The 13,106-nt window shown below is 40.6% G+C and overlaps 1 protein-coding gene across 2 annotated transcripts in view; it reads left to right on the forward strand.

Moving 5' to 3' along the window:
* TAF5L (TATA-box binding protein associated factor 5 like) overlaps positions 1–13,106 on the forward strand; it is a 39,817-nt gene that overhangs the window by 12,923 nt on the left and 13,788 nt on the right. For both annotated transcript variants that reach the window (XM_055146717.1, XM_055146718.1), the window contains exons 3-4: positions 2,040–2,144; positions 11,453–12,177. In XM_055146717.1, coding sequence (XP_055002692.1) covers positions 2,040–2,144; positions 11,453–12,177 — 830 coding nt within the window. The remainder of the gene's footprint in view (positions 1–2,039; positions 2,145–11,452; positions 12,178–13,106) is intronic.

The following is a 13,106-nucleotide window of genomic DNA, read 5'->3' on the forward strand; positions in this document are numbered from 1 at the left end:
AGTGCAACTTAGACAAGAGGGAGGAGCCCCATTCTTTTCGGGGCAGGCTTCCAGCTTATTCTCCCAGTTACAGTAAGTTTATAAAACTAGTTTTCCTGGTTCTTATTTCTATACAGTTTAGATGGGGCTTTCTTCCTCGGTCTTGCAGCCTTAATTCCTATATCCATATTCTATCTTCTGAAATATACTGTTTCTACCTTTTTCCCAGAATTCCTGACCCCATGTACAAAAGGGTAAGGAAATATTGCTTTTCCTTATAGAAAGCATAACGACTTAGAATAGAGCTAGTTAAAAATTTACATACCAGATATTGAGACACCAGATTCTCACCCCCGTTTCCACAGCCCAGAATATTTGCCCACTCAAAGCTCATATCCAGGAAGGCAATTTAAAAATTCTTTCCTCAGGGTCACAGTGATTGTACAATGGATAGGGTGTCTTGCCTTGCACACAGCTGACTCGGGTTCAGTTCCCAGCATTCCATATGGTTCCCCAAACATCGCTAGGAGGAGTAATTCCTGAGTGCAGAGCTAGAAATAATCCCTGAGCATTGCTGGATATATCTGACCTTCCCAAGGAAAGGACAAAAAGATGTTGACACTGAAAATTTTCTTTATTACATCATCCTAGGTGAGTTTCCATCAGCTCTGTAGTTTTTCACATAACGCTATGAAAGGGAACTGCCTACTAGGAACTCAGATCCTGGAAGAAACTAACGTAATCACTTTGGAAAAGTGATGGGAGACATCACAAGGGTGGGAACAATAGTATAGTGGGTAGGGCACTTGCCTAATGCACAGCTAATCTGGGTTTAATCCCAGGTACCCCATATGGAACCCCCTGCCTGGTGTGATTCTCAGCTGAGTACACTCACACAAGGAGTGAGCCTGGAGCTTAATGGGATCATAAACTGGAGGGTGTGTACTGAAAGTAGCCAAACAAAAATCAAAAAAAGAAAAAAAAGGGGGAAAAGATTTTGTTTTTTCAAGTATCGATCCAGTTTTATTTTTCATTAATAGAGATAATAAGCTTATTCACTATAACAATTCTGGAATAAATATCATTGTTAAGCAAGTTTAATCTGTTTTTTTTTTAATTTTCTTTATTCCCTTTATTCTTTTTTTTTTCATCTTTTTTTTCTTTTTTTTTAAATTTTTTATTGAGTCACCATGTGGAAAGTTACAAAGTTTTCAGGTTTAAATCTCAGTTATACAATGCTCGAATACCCATCCCTTCACCAGTGCTCATATTCCACCACCAAGAATCCCAGTATTCTACCCCGGGAAAAGATTTTAAATAGTGAGAAACAAGTTGCTGGAAGTAAACAAGAGAGAAAAGAAAACTTAAAAAATTATTGATAGTTTTGAAAGAAGACAAAATTCCTTTTTTACAAAAGAAAGAATAAAATGCGCAGAGAGCAACAAAACCATAAGTGTAAGTACATTATCGCAAAACTGAGAAGTCGGGCTGGAGCGATAGCACAGCGGGTAGGGCGTTTGCCTTGCACGCGGCCGACCCGGGTTCGATTCCCAGCATCCCATATGGTCCCCTGTGCACCGCTGGGTGTGACCCAAAAAGCAAAAAAAAAAAAAAAAAAAACCTGAGAAGTCATTAGAAGGGTTGAAAGCTGAGGAAACCTCCCAGAAAGTCAAGAAATGAGCAGAAAGACAAAGAAATGGAATATGCAAATTAAATTAAAGAATTGTTCAAGAGATCCAACTTAAAGGGAGTCCCAGATAAAGAAAAAAAGAGAAACTCTTTTTTTCTATCAGCTTTTCATTCTTCAATGTCATTTTATTGGGTATCAGTAGGGACAAGAAATAGAAATGTGTCATCAGTCTGTCATAATTAATTAGAAGTCCTAACTTACTTTGAAGGTCTTCTGAAATGTCACTTGCCATTGATACATATTTACCATGCTCTTCTACTCATGTCGCCACATATTGGTTAATAATTTTTTTCTTGTATATTTTCCTTGTAAATTTCTTTGTATATTTCTCATATATTTCCACCCCCATCTTGTATATTTTCCTCCTTAGTTCAATCAGAATCTGGTTGTGCCAACATAGTGTCTGCAGCCCCTTGCCAGGCAGAGCCCCAACAATATGAAGTACAGTTTGGACGACTGAGGAATTTTCTCACTGGTAAGTGTGCAGCACTAAGAGCTATCTCTTACTAAGAATAATGCATGTTTCCCTTAGAACTAATGTATTTCTAGTCTGGTGTTAGGTTTAAGAGATTCAGTGGTAGTTTATCATAGTTCATGCATTCAGAATTTTTGTTTGTGGAATTCCGGGGAGAATTTGATGTCAAGGTTAAAATTTTCAGCAGACCCCTGATGTTGAATAAAAAATTCTGATCAGGGGCCGGAGTGATAGCATAGCCAGTAGGGCATTTGCCTTGCACACGGCTGACTCAGGTTCAATTCCCAGCATCCCATATGGTCCCCTGAGCATCGTCAGGAGTAATTCCTGAGTGCAGAGCCAGGAGCAATCCCTGTGCATCGCCAGGTGTGACCCAAAAAGAAGAAGAAAAAAAATTCTGGTCAGGGCCAGAGCACAGTGTGTAGGGCTCTTTCCTTGCACATAGTCAACCTGGGTTCAATCCCCAGCATCACATACCGTCTCCTGAGCACTGCCAGGAATAATCCTCAGTGCAAAGCCAGGTGTAATTCCTGAGCATTAACCAGGTGGGTGACCCAAAACAACAAAACAAAAAGGAAAAAGGAAAATCTTACCAGCTACATAGGAAATACCTTCTTTAAATGTAGCATGCTTGGGGCCAGAGCAATAGTTCAGTGGGTAGGGCTCTTGCCTTGCGTTTAGCTAACCTGGGTTCAATTCCCAGTATCCCATATGGTCCCCCTTACCCACCTGGAGTAATTCTTGAGTGCAGAGCCAGGAGTAACCCCTGACACTGCCAGGTGTGGCCCAAAAACCAAAAGAACAAAAATGTAGCATGAGCCAGGAATGTCCCTTAGTGGTAAAACGTTTGTTTTGTATGTGTGAGGTCCAAATTTTAATCCCTGGCACTACAAGAAGAAAAAAGTAGGCTGAACGTAGCATTTTGAAATGTACTTTGATCTCACTAATAAAAGTATTATTAGTAACTATCTCCCCTGGTTAAGTGGAAATAACCAATTGAAAGTACCAAAATCACAAGATAATAGTGCCCGTGAATCAGCAATATTACCAAAAAATATTGGAGTTGCTGGAGTGATAGCACAGCGGGTAGGGCATTTGCCTTGCACGCGGCCGACTTGGGTTGGATTCCTCCGTCCCTTTCGGGGAGCCCAGCATGCTACCAAGAGTATCTCACCCACATGGCAAAACCTGGCAAGCTACCCATGGTGTATTCAACATGCCAAAAACAGTAACAAACAAAGTCTCACAATAGAGACGTTACTGGTGCATGCTCGAGCAAATCGATGAGCAACGGGATGACAGTGACAGTGAATAAAGTTGGAGTTGAGACCAGTTTGTGAATAGTGTCATAATCATTAAAATACAATGTCAGTATCTATGACAGTTCTAATCATTTCTCATTTTATAATGTCTAATCATTTTTAAAAATAGAATTTGGGTCAGAGAAATAGTACAAAGGTTAAGGCACTTGCCTTGCAAGCAACTGCACCTACAATACCTGTCCAGACCCCAGCATTGCCGATGATCCCCCGGTAGAGAACCAGATATGACCCCTGAACACTGCTGATGTGGCCCCCTCCCCACCAAAAGACAAAAGACTTACTCTTTTCTCTCTCAAGCAAGATAGTTTTTGTTGCAATTCATTTAGAAAGACGTGAGGAGAGTAACAGGGAGAAGTGTTTGCTCTAGAGAGAGCACAAACTTCTCCAGAGAGCAAATGGGCAGCAAAGAAACAAACAAGTGAGATATGTGTTCAAGGGAGAGCATGCTGAAAGTTTCCTCCTCCTCTTTTTTTTTTTTAAATTGAATCACCATGAAATAGTTACAAAACTTTCATGATTGAGTTTCAGTCACACAATGATCGAACACCCATCCCTCCGCCAGTGTACATTTTCCACCACCAATGTCCCCAGTATCCCTCCCGCCACCCCCACCCCTACCTCAATGGCAGAGAAGTTCCTTTTTACTCTCTCTCTACTTTGGGCATTATGGTTTACAATACACAAACACAGGCCATCATGTTTGGTCCTTTATCTACTTTTAGTACTCATCTTCCATCCCGAGTGATCCCTCCAACCGTCATTGACTTAGTAATCCCTTCTCTTTCCCAGCTGCCTTCACCCCCAGCTCGTGAAGCAGGCTTACAACTGTGGGGCAATCTTCCTGGCCCTTGTCTCTATTGTCCTTAGGTGTTACTTTTATTTTATATTCCACAAGTGAGTGCAGTCATTCTGTGTCAATCCCCCTCTGAAAATTCTCCATGTCCACCCACTTATAAGAAAATTTCATGACTTCATCTATCCTAAGAGCTGCATAGTATTCCATTATGTAGATATGCCATAGTGTCTTTAACCAGTCATCTGTTCTTGGGCACTCAGGTTGTTAACAGATTCTGGCTATTGTGAATACTGCTGCAATAAATATATGGGTGTAGATGTCATTTCTTTTTCATGTGCTTTTTTGCATCCCTGGGATATATTCCCGGAAGTGGTATTTCTGGGTCATATGGAAATCAATTTCTGTTTTTTTTTTTTGAGGAATGACGATAATTGTTTTCCAGAAGGGCTGGACGAGTCAGCATTCCCACCAACAATGAATGAGAGTCCCATTTTCCCCACATGCGCAAAAGCACTGGTTGTTTTTGCTCTTTTTGATGTGTGCCAGTCTCTGTGGTGCAAGATGATATCTCATTGTTTTGATTTGCATCTCCCTGATGATTAGCAGTGTAAAGCATTTTTTCATATGCCTTTTGGCCATTTGTAATTTCTTTTTTGAGGAAGTTTCTGTTCAGTCCTTCTCCCCATTTTTTGATGGGGTTGGAAGTGTTTTTCTTGTACAGTTCTATTAATGTCTTGTGTATTCTTGCTATTAACCTCTTATCTGATGGGTACTGGGTAAGTGATTTTTCCCATTCCATCAGCTCTGTTTCTTTTGTGGTACAGAAGCTTCTTGTTTAATGTAGTACAATTTATTTATGTTTGTTTACATGTGCTTGGTCAGTGGTGTTTCATCCTTAAAGATGTCTTTAGCTTCAGTGTCATGGAGGGTTCTGCCTACATTTTCCTCCATGTTCCTTATGGATTCAGGTCTGATATTGAGGTCTTTGATACACTTTGATCTGACTTTTGTGCCTGGCATTAGCTCATTTTCTTGCAAGTAGCTCTTGAGTGTTCCCAGCACCATTTGCTGAAGAGACTTTCCTTGCTCCATTTCACATTTCTTTGCTACTTTATCAAAGATTAAGTGATCATATATTTGAGAATCTGTGACAGAATATTCAACTCTGTTCCATTAGTCTGCAGATCTGTTTCTAGTCCAATACCATGCTGTCTGTTGCTGTGTAGTACAGTTTAAAGTTGGGGAAGGTGATGCCACCCATCTTCTTTTCCCCAAGGATTGCTTTAGCTTTTCATGGGGGTTTATTGTTCCATGTGAATTTCAGGAGTGTTTTGTCTATTTTTCTGAAGAATGTCATGAGTATCCTTACAGATACTGCATTAAATCTGCTTAATGCTTTGGGGAGTATTGCCATTTTGACAATGTTAATCCTCCCGACTCATGAAAAGGGGATGTGTCTCCATTTCTAGTGTCCTCTTATTTCTTGAAGTAGTATTTTGTATTTTTTTTTTTTGTAAAGATATTTCACCTCCTTAGTTAAGCTGATTCCAAAGTACTTGATTTTTGTGGCACTATTGTGAATGGGATTTTTTTTTTAATCTTTCTTCTGTTTCATTATTTGTATATATGAAAGCCATGGACTTTTGGGTGTTGATTTTATAGCCTGACACTCTACTATACAAACATATTATTTCAAGGAACTTTTTTGTAGAGTCTTTAGGATTTTCTAAGTATTGTATCATGTCATCCACAAGTAGTGATAGCTTGACCTCTTCCTTTCCTATCTGGATTCCCTGGTTATCTTCTCTTGCCTAACTGCTATGGCCAGAACTTCCAGTACTATGTTGAATAGAAGCAGCGAGAGTGGGCAACATTGCCTTGTCCCTGATCTTAGAGGGAAGGCTTTTAGAGAATAATATTTGCTGTGGGCTTGTGTAGATGGCTTTCACTATACTGAGGGAAGTTCCTTCAATTCCCATTTTGTTGAGGGTTTATAACATGAAAGGCTACTGGATCTTGTCAAATGCTTTCTCTGTTGGGGGCTGGAGTGATAGCACAGCGTGTAGGGCGTTTGCCTTGCATGTGGCCGACCTGGGTTTGATTCCCAGCATCCGTATGGTCCCCTGAGCACTGCCAGGTGTAATTCCTGACTGTATGAGCCGGGAGTAACCCCTGTGTATCGCCGGATGTGACCCAAGAAGCAAAAAAAAAAAAAAAAAAAAAGAAAAGAAAAGAATAGTGATGAATTTACTCCATCACTCAAATCATGAGATTACTCTTGTCCCAGAAAGTATATAATTGCATTATGAATTATATTCAGGTGCCCATAGTGACACTGTGTAGACCTCTGTTTATACTTTTTAATCATGGACACATCACTATAATAAAATAGATTCACTGGAATAATTTCATTGACTTTTGCAGTGAAAAAGTAATACATTTAATTATTTTGATTTATCCTGGTGCGAAGTTTTCTGTTCAAATTTATTTTGGCTCTGGGTCCAGAGAATTAGTCCAGTGGGTGAGCATTGCCTTGCACACAGCCAACACAGATTCATTCCCTGGCACCACATGGGGTCCTCTGATCCCACCAAGGATGATCCCTGAGCACCACTAGGTATAGTGAAAACAAAAGCAAAACAACAACAAAAAATTATTTTAGGGGCCAGAGCAAGAGTAGAGCAGGTAGGGCGTTTCATTTGCCCTGCACTCCGCCAACCTGGGTTCAATCTCCAGCAGCCCGTATGGTCCCCCAGTACCACCAGGAGTAATTCCTGAGCCCAGAGCCAGAACTAGTCCCTGAGCATTGCCAAATTGCCAACAAAACAAATTTATGTTGGGTCTTTTGACATTTTTCTTAAATATTTACTAGTTTTAACAATGACCCGTTGAACTCCTTGTATTTGATGATGGTGGTTTTCCCTAACATTTGGCACCTTCTTTACTCAACTCTCAGAAGGTATGTGAAACCTTTGTCTAGAACCTTACATGCCAGTAAATTCCAGTCAGCTTTCCCTTTGTCATTTCTTGACTCAAATTGAGAATTGTTATTCTCTTTATAGGCTGTTTGTTCTAGATTATTTGGAGGGCCAGATACATGTTGTTTCCTTATGGACAGTTTTTCTTAAACCATTTTTCCCTACCCACAGTTATCTGAAAAGTAGCCAGCCAAATCAAATGAAATAATATTTTCTGAGAACAAAATACAGTCAGTACTCTGATAGCAAGTTAACTCTAGCACGAAAAAACTAAAAGGTTTTTAGTAAAATTTGAATTTAATGTGCCTTCACATGAAATCAGTTGCTGAACACTAGGGATTGAATTTGGAATGAACAAGGAAGTGACGTAGATGGGAGCTCTCAGACTTTACTGAGTAGGAGCTAAGATTTTAAGTTAATTTTTGGAAAGAAAACCTTTTCAGCATGTTTCTATTGCAGTTAGGAAAAAAATGTATTTTAAATGAGGCTTAGTTTCAGTAAAATATAAGGTGTTTGTTTTGATCACAAAAGAGTAGGATAAAAACCAAGTCTTAAAATTTAGACGGGGGTGGGGAGAGGAGAGGGAACAGCAAGATAATTCATCACGTAGAACATTTTCCTTGCACACAGCTGACCCGGCTCAATCCCTAGTACCACATATGAGTGCTCTCTGAGCACCACCAGTGTGGCCTAAACCCCATCCCCCCAAAAAAAATTTATTTTAATGTGGAGCTTCAGAGATAACACAGGGGTTGAGGCTCTTATCTTGCATCCGTCACTGCTAGGAGTGATCCTGAACAAAGAGTCAGGAGCAGCTCTTGAACACTTACGCAAAAGTCTTCCTCTGTTCCACAAATAGGATATTGATGTTGATTGAATTTTTTTGTTTTGTTTTGGGGAAACACACCCAGTAATCTTCAGAGCACACTCTTCCCTCTGCTCAGGGATCATACCTGGTGGTGCTCGATGAAAACATATGTATTGATCAAACCCAAGCTAGCCAAGTGCAAGGCAGGTGTGCCCATGCACTGTGCTATTGATCCAGCCCTGAAGTTTTATTATATCCCAATAAAGCACTGTATAATTGTCATCCCATTGTTCATTGATTTGCTCGAGCGGGCACCAGTAACGTCTCCATTGTAAGACTTGTTGTTACTGTTTTATCATATACCAATAAAAGATTTTATAAATTGTATTAGATTCCAGTAAAAGAAAAGCAATTTTGAACTATGAATGGAAATCATAAATTTCAGTAAGTTTTAAATTAATCTATCCTTGGGGCTGGAGCAATATTATAGCGGGTAGAACATTTGCCTTGTACACAGCTGACCTGAGTTCTATCTCCAGCATCCCATATGGTCCCCTGAGCCCCACCATGAGTAATTCCTGAGTACAGAGCCAGCAGTAACCCCTGAGCATTGCCAGTTGTGACACCCCCCTCCCAAAAAAAAAGTGATCTATCCTCAAGCTGGAAAGATGGTAGTATAGGAGTTCAGGTGCTTGCTTTGCATGCAGCTGACCCAGCACCATTGTGAGCAACCCCCAAGCATAGAGCGGGGAATAGCCCTCCACAAGATGTGGCCAACTTCCTTTGATACAGTATCTATCCTTACTCTTAATGCCTATTTTTTCCTAAATAGACTAAATTCTTACTATAATTTCAGCATTTTTTAAGGTCATCTAAAGAAGTCATTGTATTTTAAAAAATAACCAAGATGACGGGCTGTAGCGATAGCACAGCGGTAGGGCGTTCGCCTTTCACGTGGCCGACCTGAGTTCGACTCCTCCGCCCCGCTCGGAGAGCATGGCAAGTTACCGAGAGTATCGAGCCCCGCAGCAGAGCCTGGCAAGCTACCCGTGCGTATTGGATATGCCAGAAACAGTAACAATAAGTCTCTCAATGAGAGACGTTACTGGTGCCCGCTCGAACAAATCGATGAGCAACGGAGTGACAGTGAACCAAGATGACATTGTATGACTGAGAAGTGATCATGAACAGCTTTGTAGCTGTGTATCTCATGGTGACTCAGTAAAAAATAATAATAATGATAACCAGAATGTGAAGCCACAGTGATAGTACAGCAGGTAGAGCCTTGCGTGCAGCCAACCCATGTTTGGCTCCCAGCATCCCATATGGTCTTCTGAGCTTGCTAGGCTGTGTCCCTGAGCACAATACTAGGAGTAAACCCTGAGCATCACTGGATGTGGTCCCCAAACAAATAAATAACCAAAATGTTCTTTAGTCAGGGTTTTCTAGGAAAACAAGACCAACAGGAATTACAGAGAGCAGTTTATTTTTAAAATTCAACTCATGCATTTGTGGAGGTGAATTTAGCAAATTCAGAATCTGCAAGACAGTTTAAAAAGTAAATAAAACACAAGGAAAGAACAAAAGCAATAAAGCTAAAATGAAAAACAAGTGAAATGTCACTTATTATATGTTTGGGGCCACACCCATCAGTACTTGAGCTTATTCCTCAAGGTGCTTAGAGGCCATACATATGGTGCCACAGATTGAACTGGGATCAGCTGCGTGCAAGGCGAACACCTGCTGTACTATCTCTCCAGTGCAAAATGTCATAGATTTTGTGAGAATTTGCTGCTCTAAATGGGTTGGTGCTGGCAGTGGTTTAGACCCATTGCTTATGCTTCCCAAGATGGTCTCTTCAATTATAAGACCTTTGCCTCACCACAGCCCACTCTGTTTTTCCTTATGTATGTATCAGATACAGCTTTGTCTTTAGTCCATGAAAATTTAATCTGTAAACTTTCTTAAACATTCCTTGTTTAAGGACTGATACTAAAACCCCCAGTTAGTAAATAGTTTGCTTCTAATGTCATGAAAATATCTCATTTGTAATTTATTTTTACAAAAGAGAAGTTTGGGGGTTTTTTTTTTTGCTTTTGGGGACACATCCTGTGATGCTCAAGGGTTACACCTGGCTCTGCACTCAGAAATTACTTGTGGCAGTGCTTTGGGGAACTTTATAGGATTGTTGGGGATCGAACCTGGGTTGGCCACATGCAAGGCAAATGCGCTACACGCTGTATTATTGCTCTGGCCCCAAGAGTATGACTTTGAAATCAAAATGAATGTACTAACAGGGAGTAGTTAATGGATGTTGTTGGCTGTGTTTTGCTTTGTCTTTCAGCCACACCCTACTGTGCCCAGGACTTATTCCTTGGATTTAACTTGGTGGGGCTTGGGGGACCATGTGGGGTTCAGGGAATTAACTTGGGTTGAATGCATGCAAGGCAGGTGCCCTACCTCCTATACTATGTCTCCAGCCCCAAAGACAATAATGGATGAATTTTGCCATCTTAACTTTAGAATATGCCAACCTAGACATACATGTTAGTGAACACACTAAGATAACTACTTGCTACTGCATAGTAATGACTGTCAAAAGTAATCACAAAACAAAATATTGCACTAAGATGGAGAAATAGAACAGGGGGTAAGGCTCCTTGCTAGTGGTTTGCCTTTGTTGAATCCCTGGCACCATATTGTTGCCTGAATAAGCCAGTGTAACCCCAAACCCAAAAAGTAAAATAATTTTAAAATTCCATTTATTCATTTATTTATTTATTTATTGCTCTTTGGGTCACACCCAGTGAGTGCACTCCTGGCTCATGCACTCAGGAATTACCCCTGGTGGTGCTCAGGGGACCATATGGGATGCTAGGAATCGAACCTGGGTCAGTCGAGTGCAAGGCAAATGCCCTACCCACTGTACTATTGTGCCAGTCCCCGCTTTTTGTTTGTTTGTTTGTTTTTTGCCATGTATTTTCTTGCTAGAAGCTGTGTTATATATAATTTGTGTTCCTGGTACACTTCATTGTAATAGTGAAAAATTTTCTATGAAGAGCTCAGTCTTGAGACATACTTGAGAAACACTAATGGGAAAATACTAAACCTTGGAGACTTGAGTATAAGCTACTAAATTGTGAGAATTTATGCAAGAAACTTAACTTCTCTGAGCTTAAATTTTTTTGATTTGTGCTGACTTCAAGCCCAGGTTTGCTGGACTACAGAGCCCATGCTCTCCCTTCTTTACTCTGAAGGGTTGGGCCTGAATATCCAGAATTCTATGGTAGGCTCCAAAAATAAGGTCCTGACAAAATCTTAAGTGATAGTGAGCTCCCCAGAAAGGTCGCCTTAATTCTCTGAGATTATACAGTTCATAAAGCTCTTGCCTTTTTTCATTATAGATTCTGACTCCCAACATAGCCACGAAGTTATGCCTCTCCTCTATCCTCTCTTTGTCTACCTCCATCTAAACCTGGTCCAGAACAGTCCGAAAAGCACAGTGGAAAGTTTTTACAGCCGCTTCCATGGAATGTTTCTGCAGAATGCTAGCCAGAAGGATGTCATTGAGCAGCTACAGACCACTCAAACCATCCAGGACATCCTGTCTAACTTCAAGCTTCGAGCATTCCTAGATAACAAATACGTGGTCCGTCTCCAAGAAGACAGCTACAACTACCTTATCCGCTACCTCCAAAGTGACAACAATACCGCTCTGTGCAAAGTCCTCACCTTGCATATCCATCTTGACGTGCAGCCCGCCAAGAGAACAGACTACCAGCTGTATGCCAGTGGCAGTTCCTCACGAAGTGATGGCAATGGCTTAGAGCCCACTGACATGCCTGCCCCCATTCTGCAGAATGAGGCTGCCCTGGAAGTCTTGCAGGAGAGCATTAAGCGTGTCAAGGATGGCCCTCCCTCCCTTACCACCATCTGTTTCTATGCCTTCTATAATACGGAACAGCTGTTGAACACTGCAGAAATCTCCCCAGATAGCAAGTTGCTTGCTGCTGGGTTTGACAACTCCTGTATTAAACTGTGGAGTTTACGATCCAGGAAGTTAAAATCAGAACCCCATCAAGTTGACGTTTCCCGCATTCACTTGGCTTGTGATATTTTGGAGGAGGAGGTAAGAATATGATTTTTTCTTTCCTACACCTGCTTACTAATGTGCATAGGATATCCTTACCAAACATGACAGCTCTTACAGCGAATGGACTTCATCATTGCCCTCAATCGTAGAACTAAAACCAACTTCTGCCTTGTAACCTGTAGCTATTGAATTCTTGCTTATGCCTAACCCTGGAAGAGATTAAAAACTATTTTTAACAGTACTAACTGAATATTATTAATGAGTGAAATCTGAAATGTAGATAACATTGCTAATCCTAATTAAAGACCTTTCACTAATAATGAGATTTGCCACAAGTGTGTGTGTATCATTCATGTAAATAGAAACAGAAGTAGTATTATGAGGTAAGTGGGTCTTCATTCTAAATTGTGAAGATATTGTCATATTTCCTTCTACTTCCAGTCTTATCAGCAGCAAATGAGAACACTGGGTTTCCCCACCCCTGTCTATTCTGGGTATTCTTATTACCAACCTTCCTGGGACCCCAGGCTTCATGTGCTGTAGGGAGTCCCCCACCCCACTCTGTAACAAATATACAGATATAGCTAACATCTTATCTGTTGGTCAGTACAGCATTCTTTGTTGTTTTAGAGTCATGGAAAGAAGCCAGAGGGGCTAACTTTCAGGTCACGATGAATCACTACCTTAGAAGCATGTAGACAAAGGGAGATAGAAATTGAACTTATGCGAGTTAATTTTCTGGGACAGTATCCCTACCAAAACTGTGGACTAGAATATTTTTACCATGTCACCAAGAAATTCAGAGAGCTCTCTGTCAAGTTACTTTGAATGGGAGATGCTTTGCACTGGGTTGAAAATTAAGGAATTAAAAAAAAATGAACTATTGCCAGTTGCTAATTAGGATATTAAAAACACTGAATATGCATATTAAACTCCCTTCTTCTTGTTCATATTTTCTGAGTCAT

This window comes from Sorex araneus, chromosome 9, assembly GCF_027595985.1.
Source record: "Sorex araneus isolate mSorAra2 chromosome 9, mSorAra2.pri, whole genome shotgun sequence".
NCBI lineage: Eukaryota > Metazoa > Chordata > Mammalia > Eulipotyphla > Soricidae > Sorex > Sorex araneus.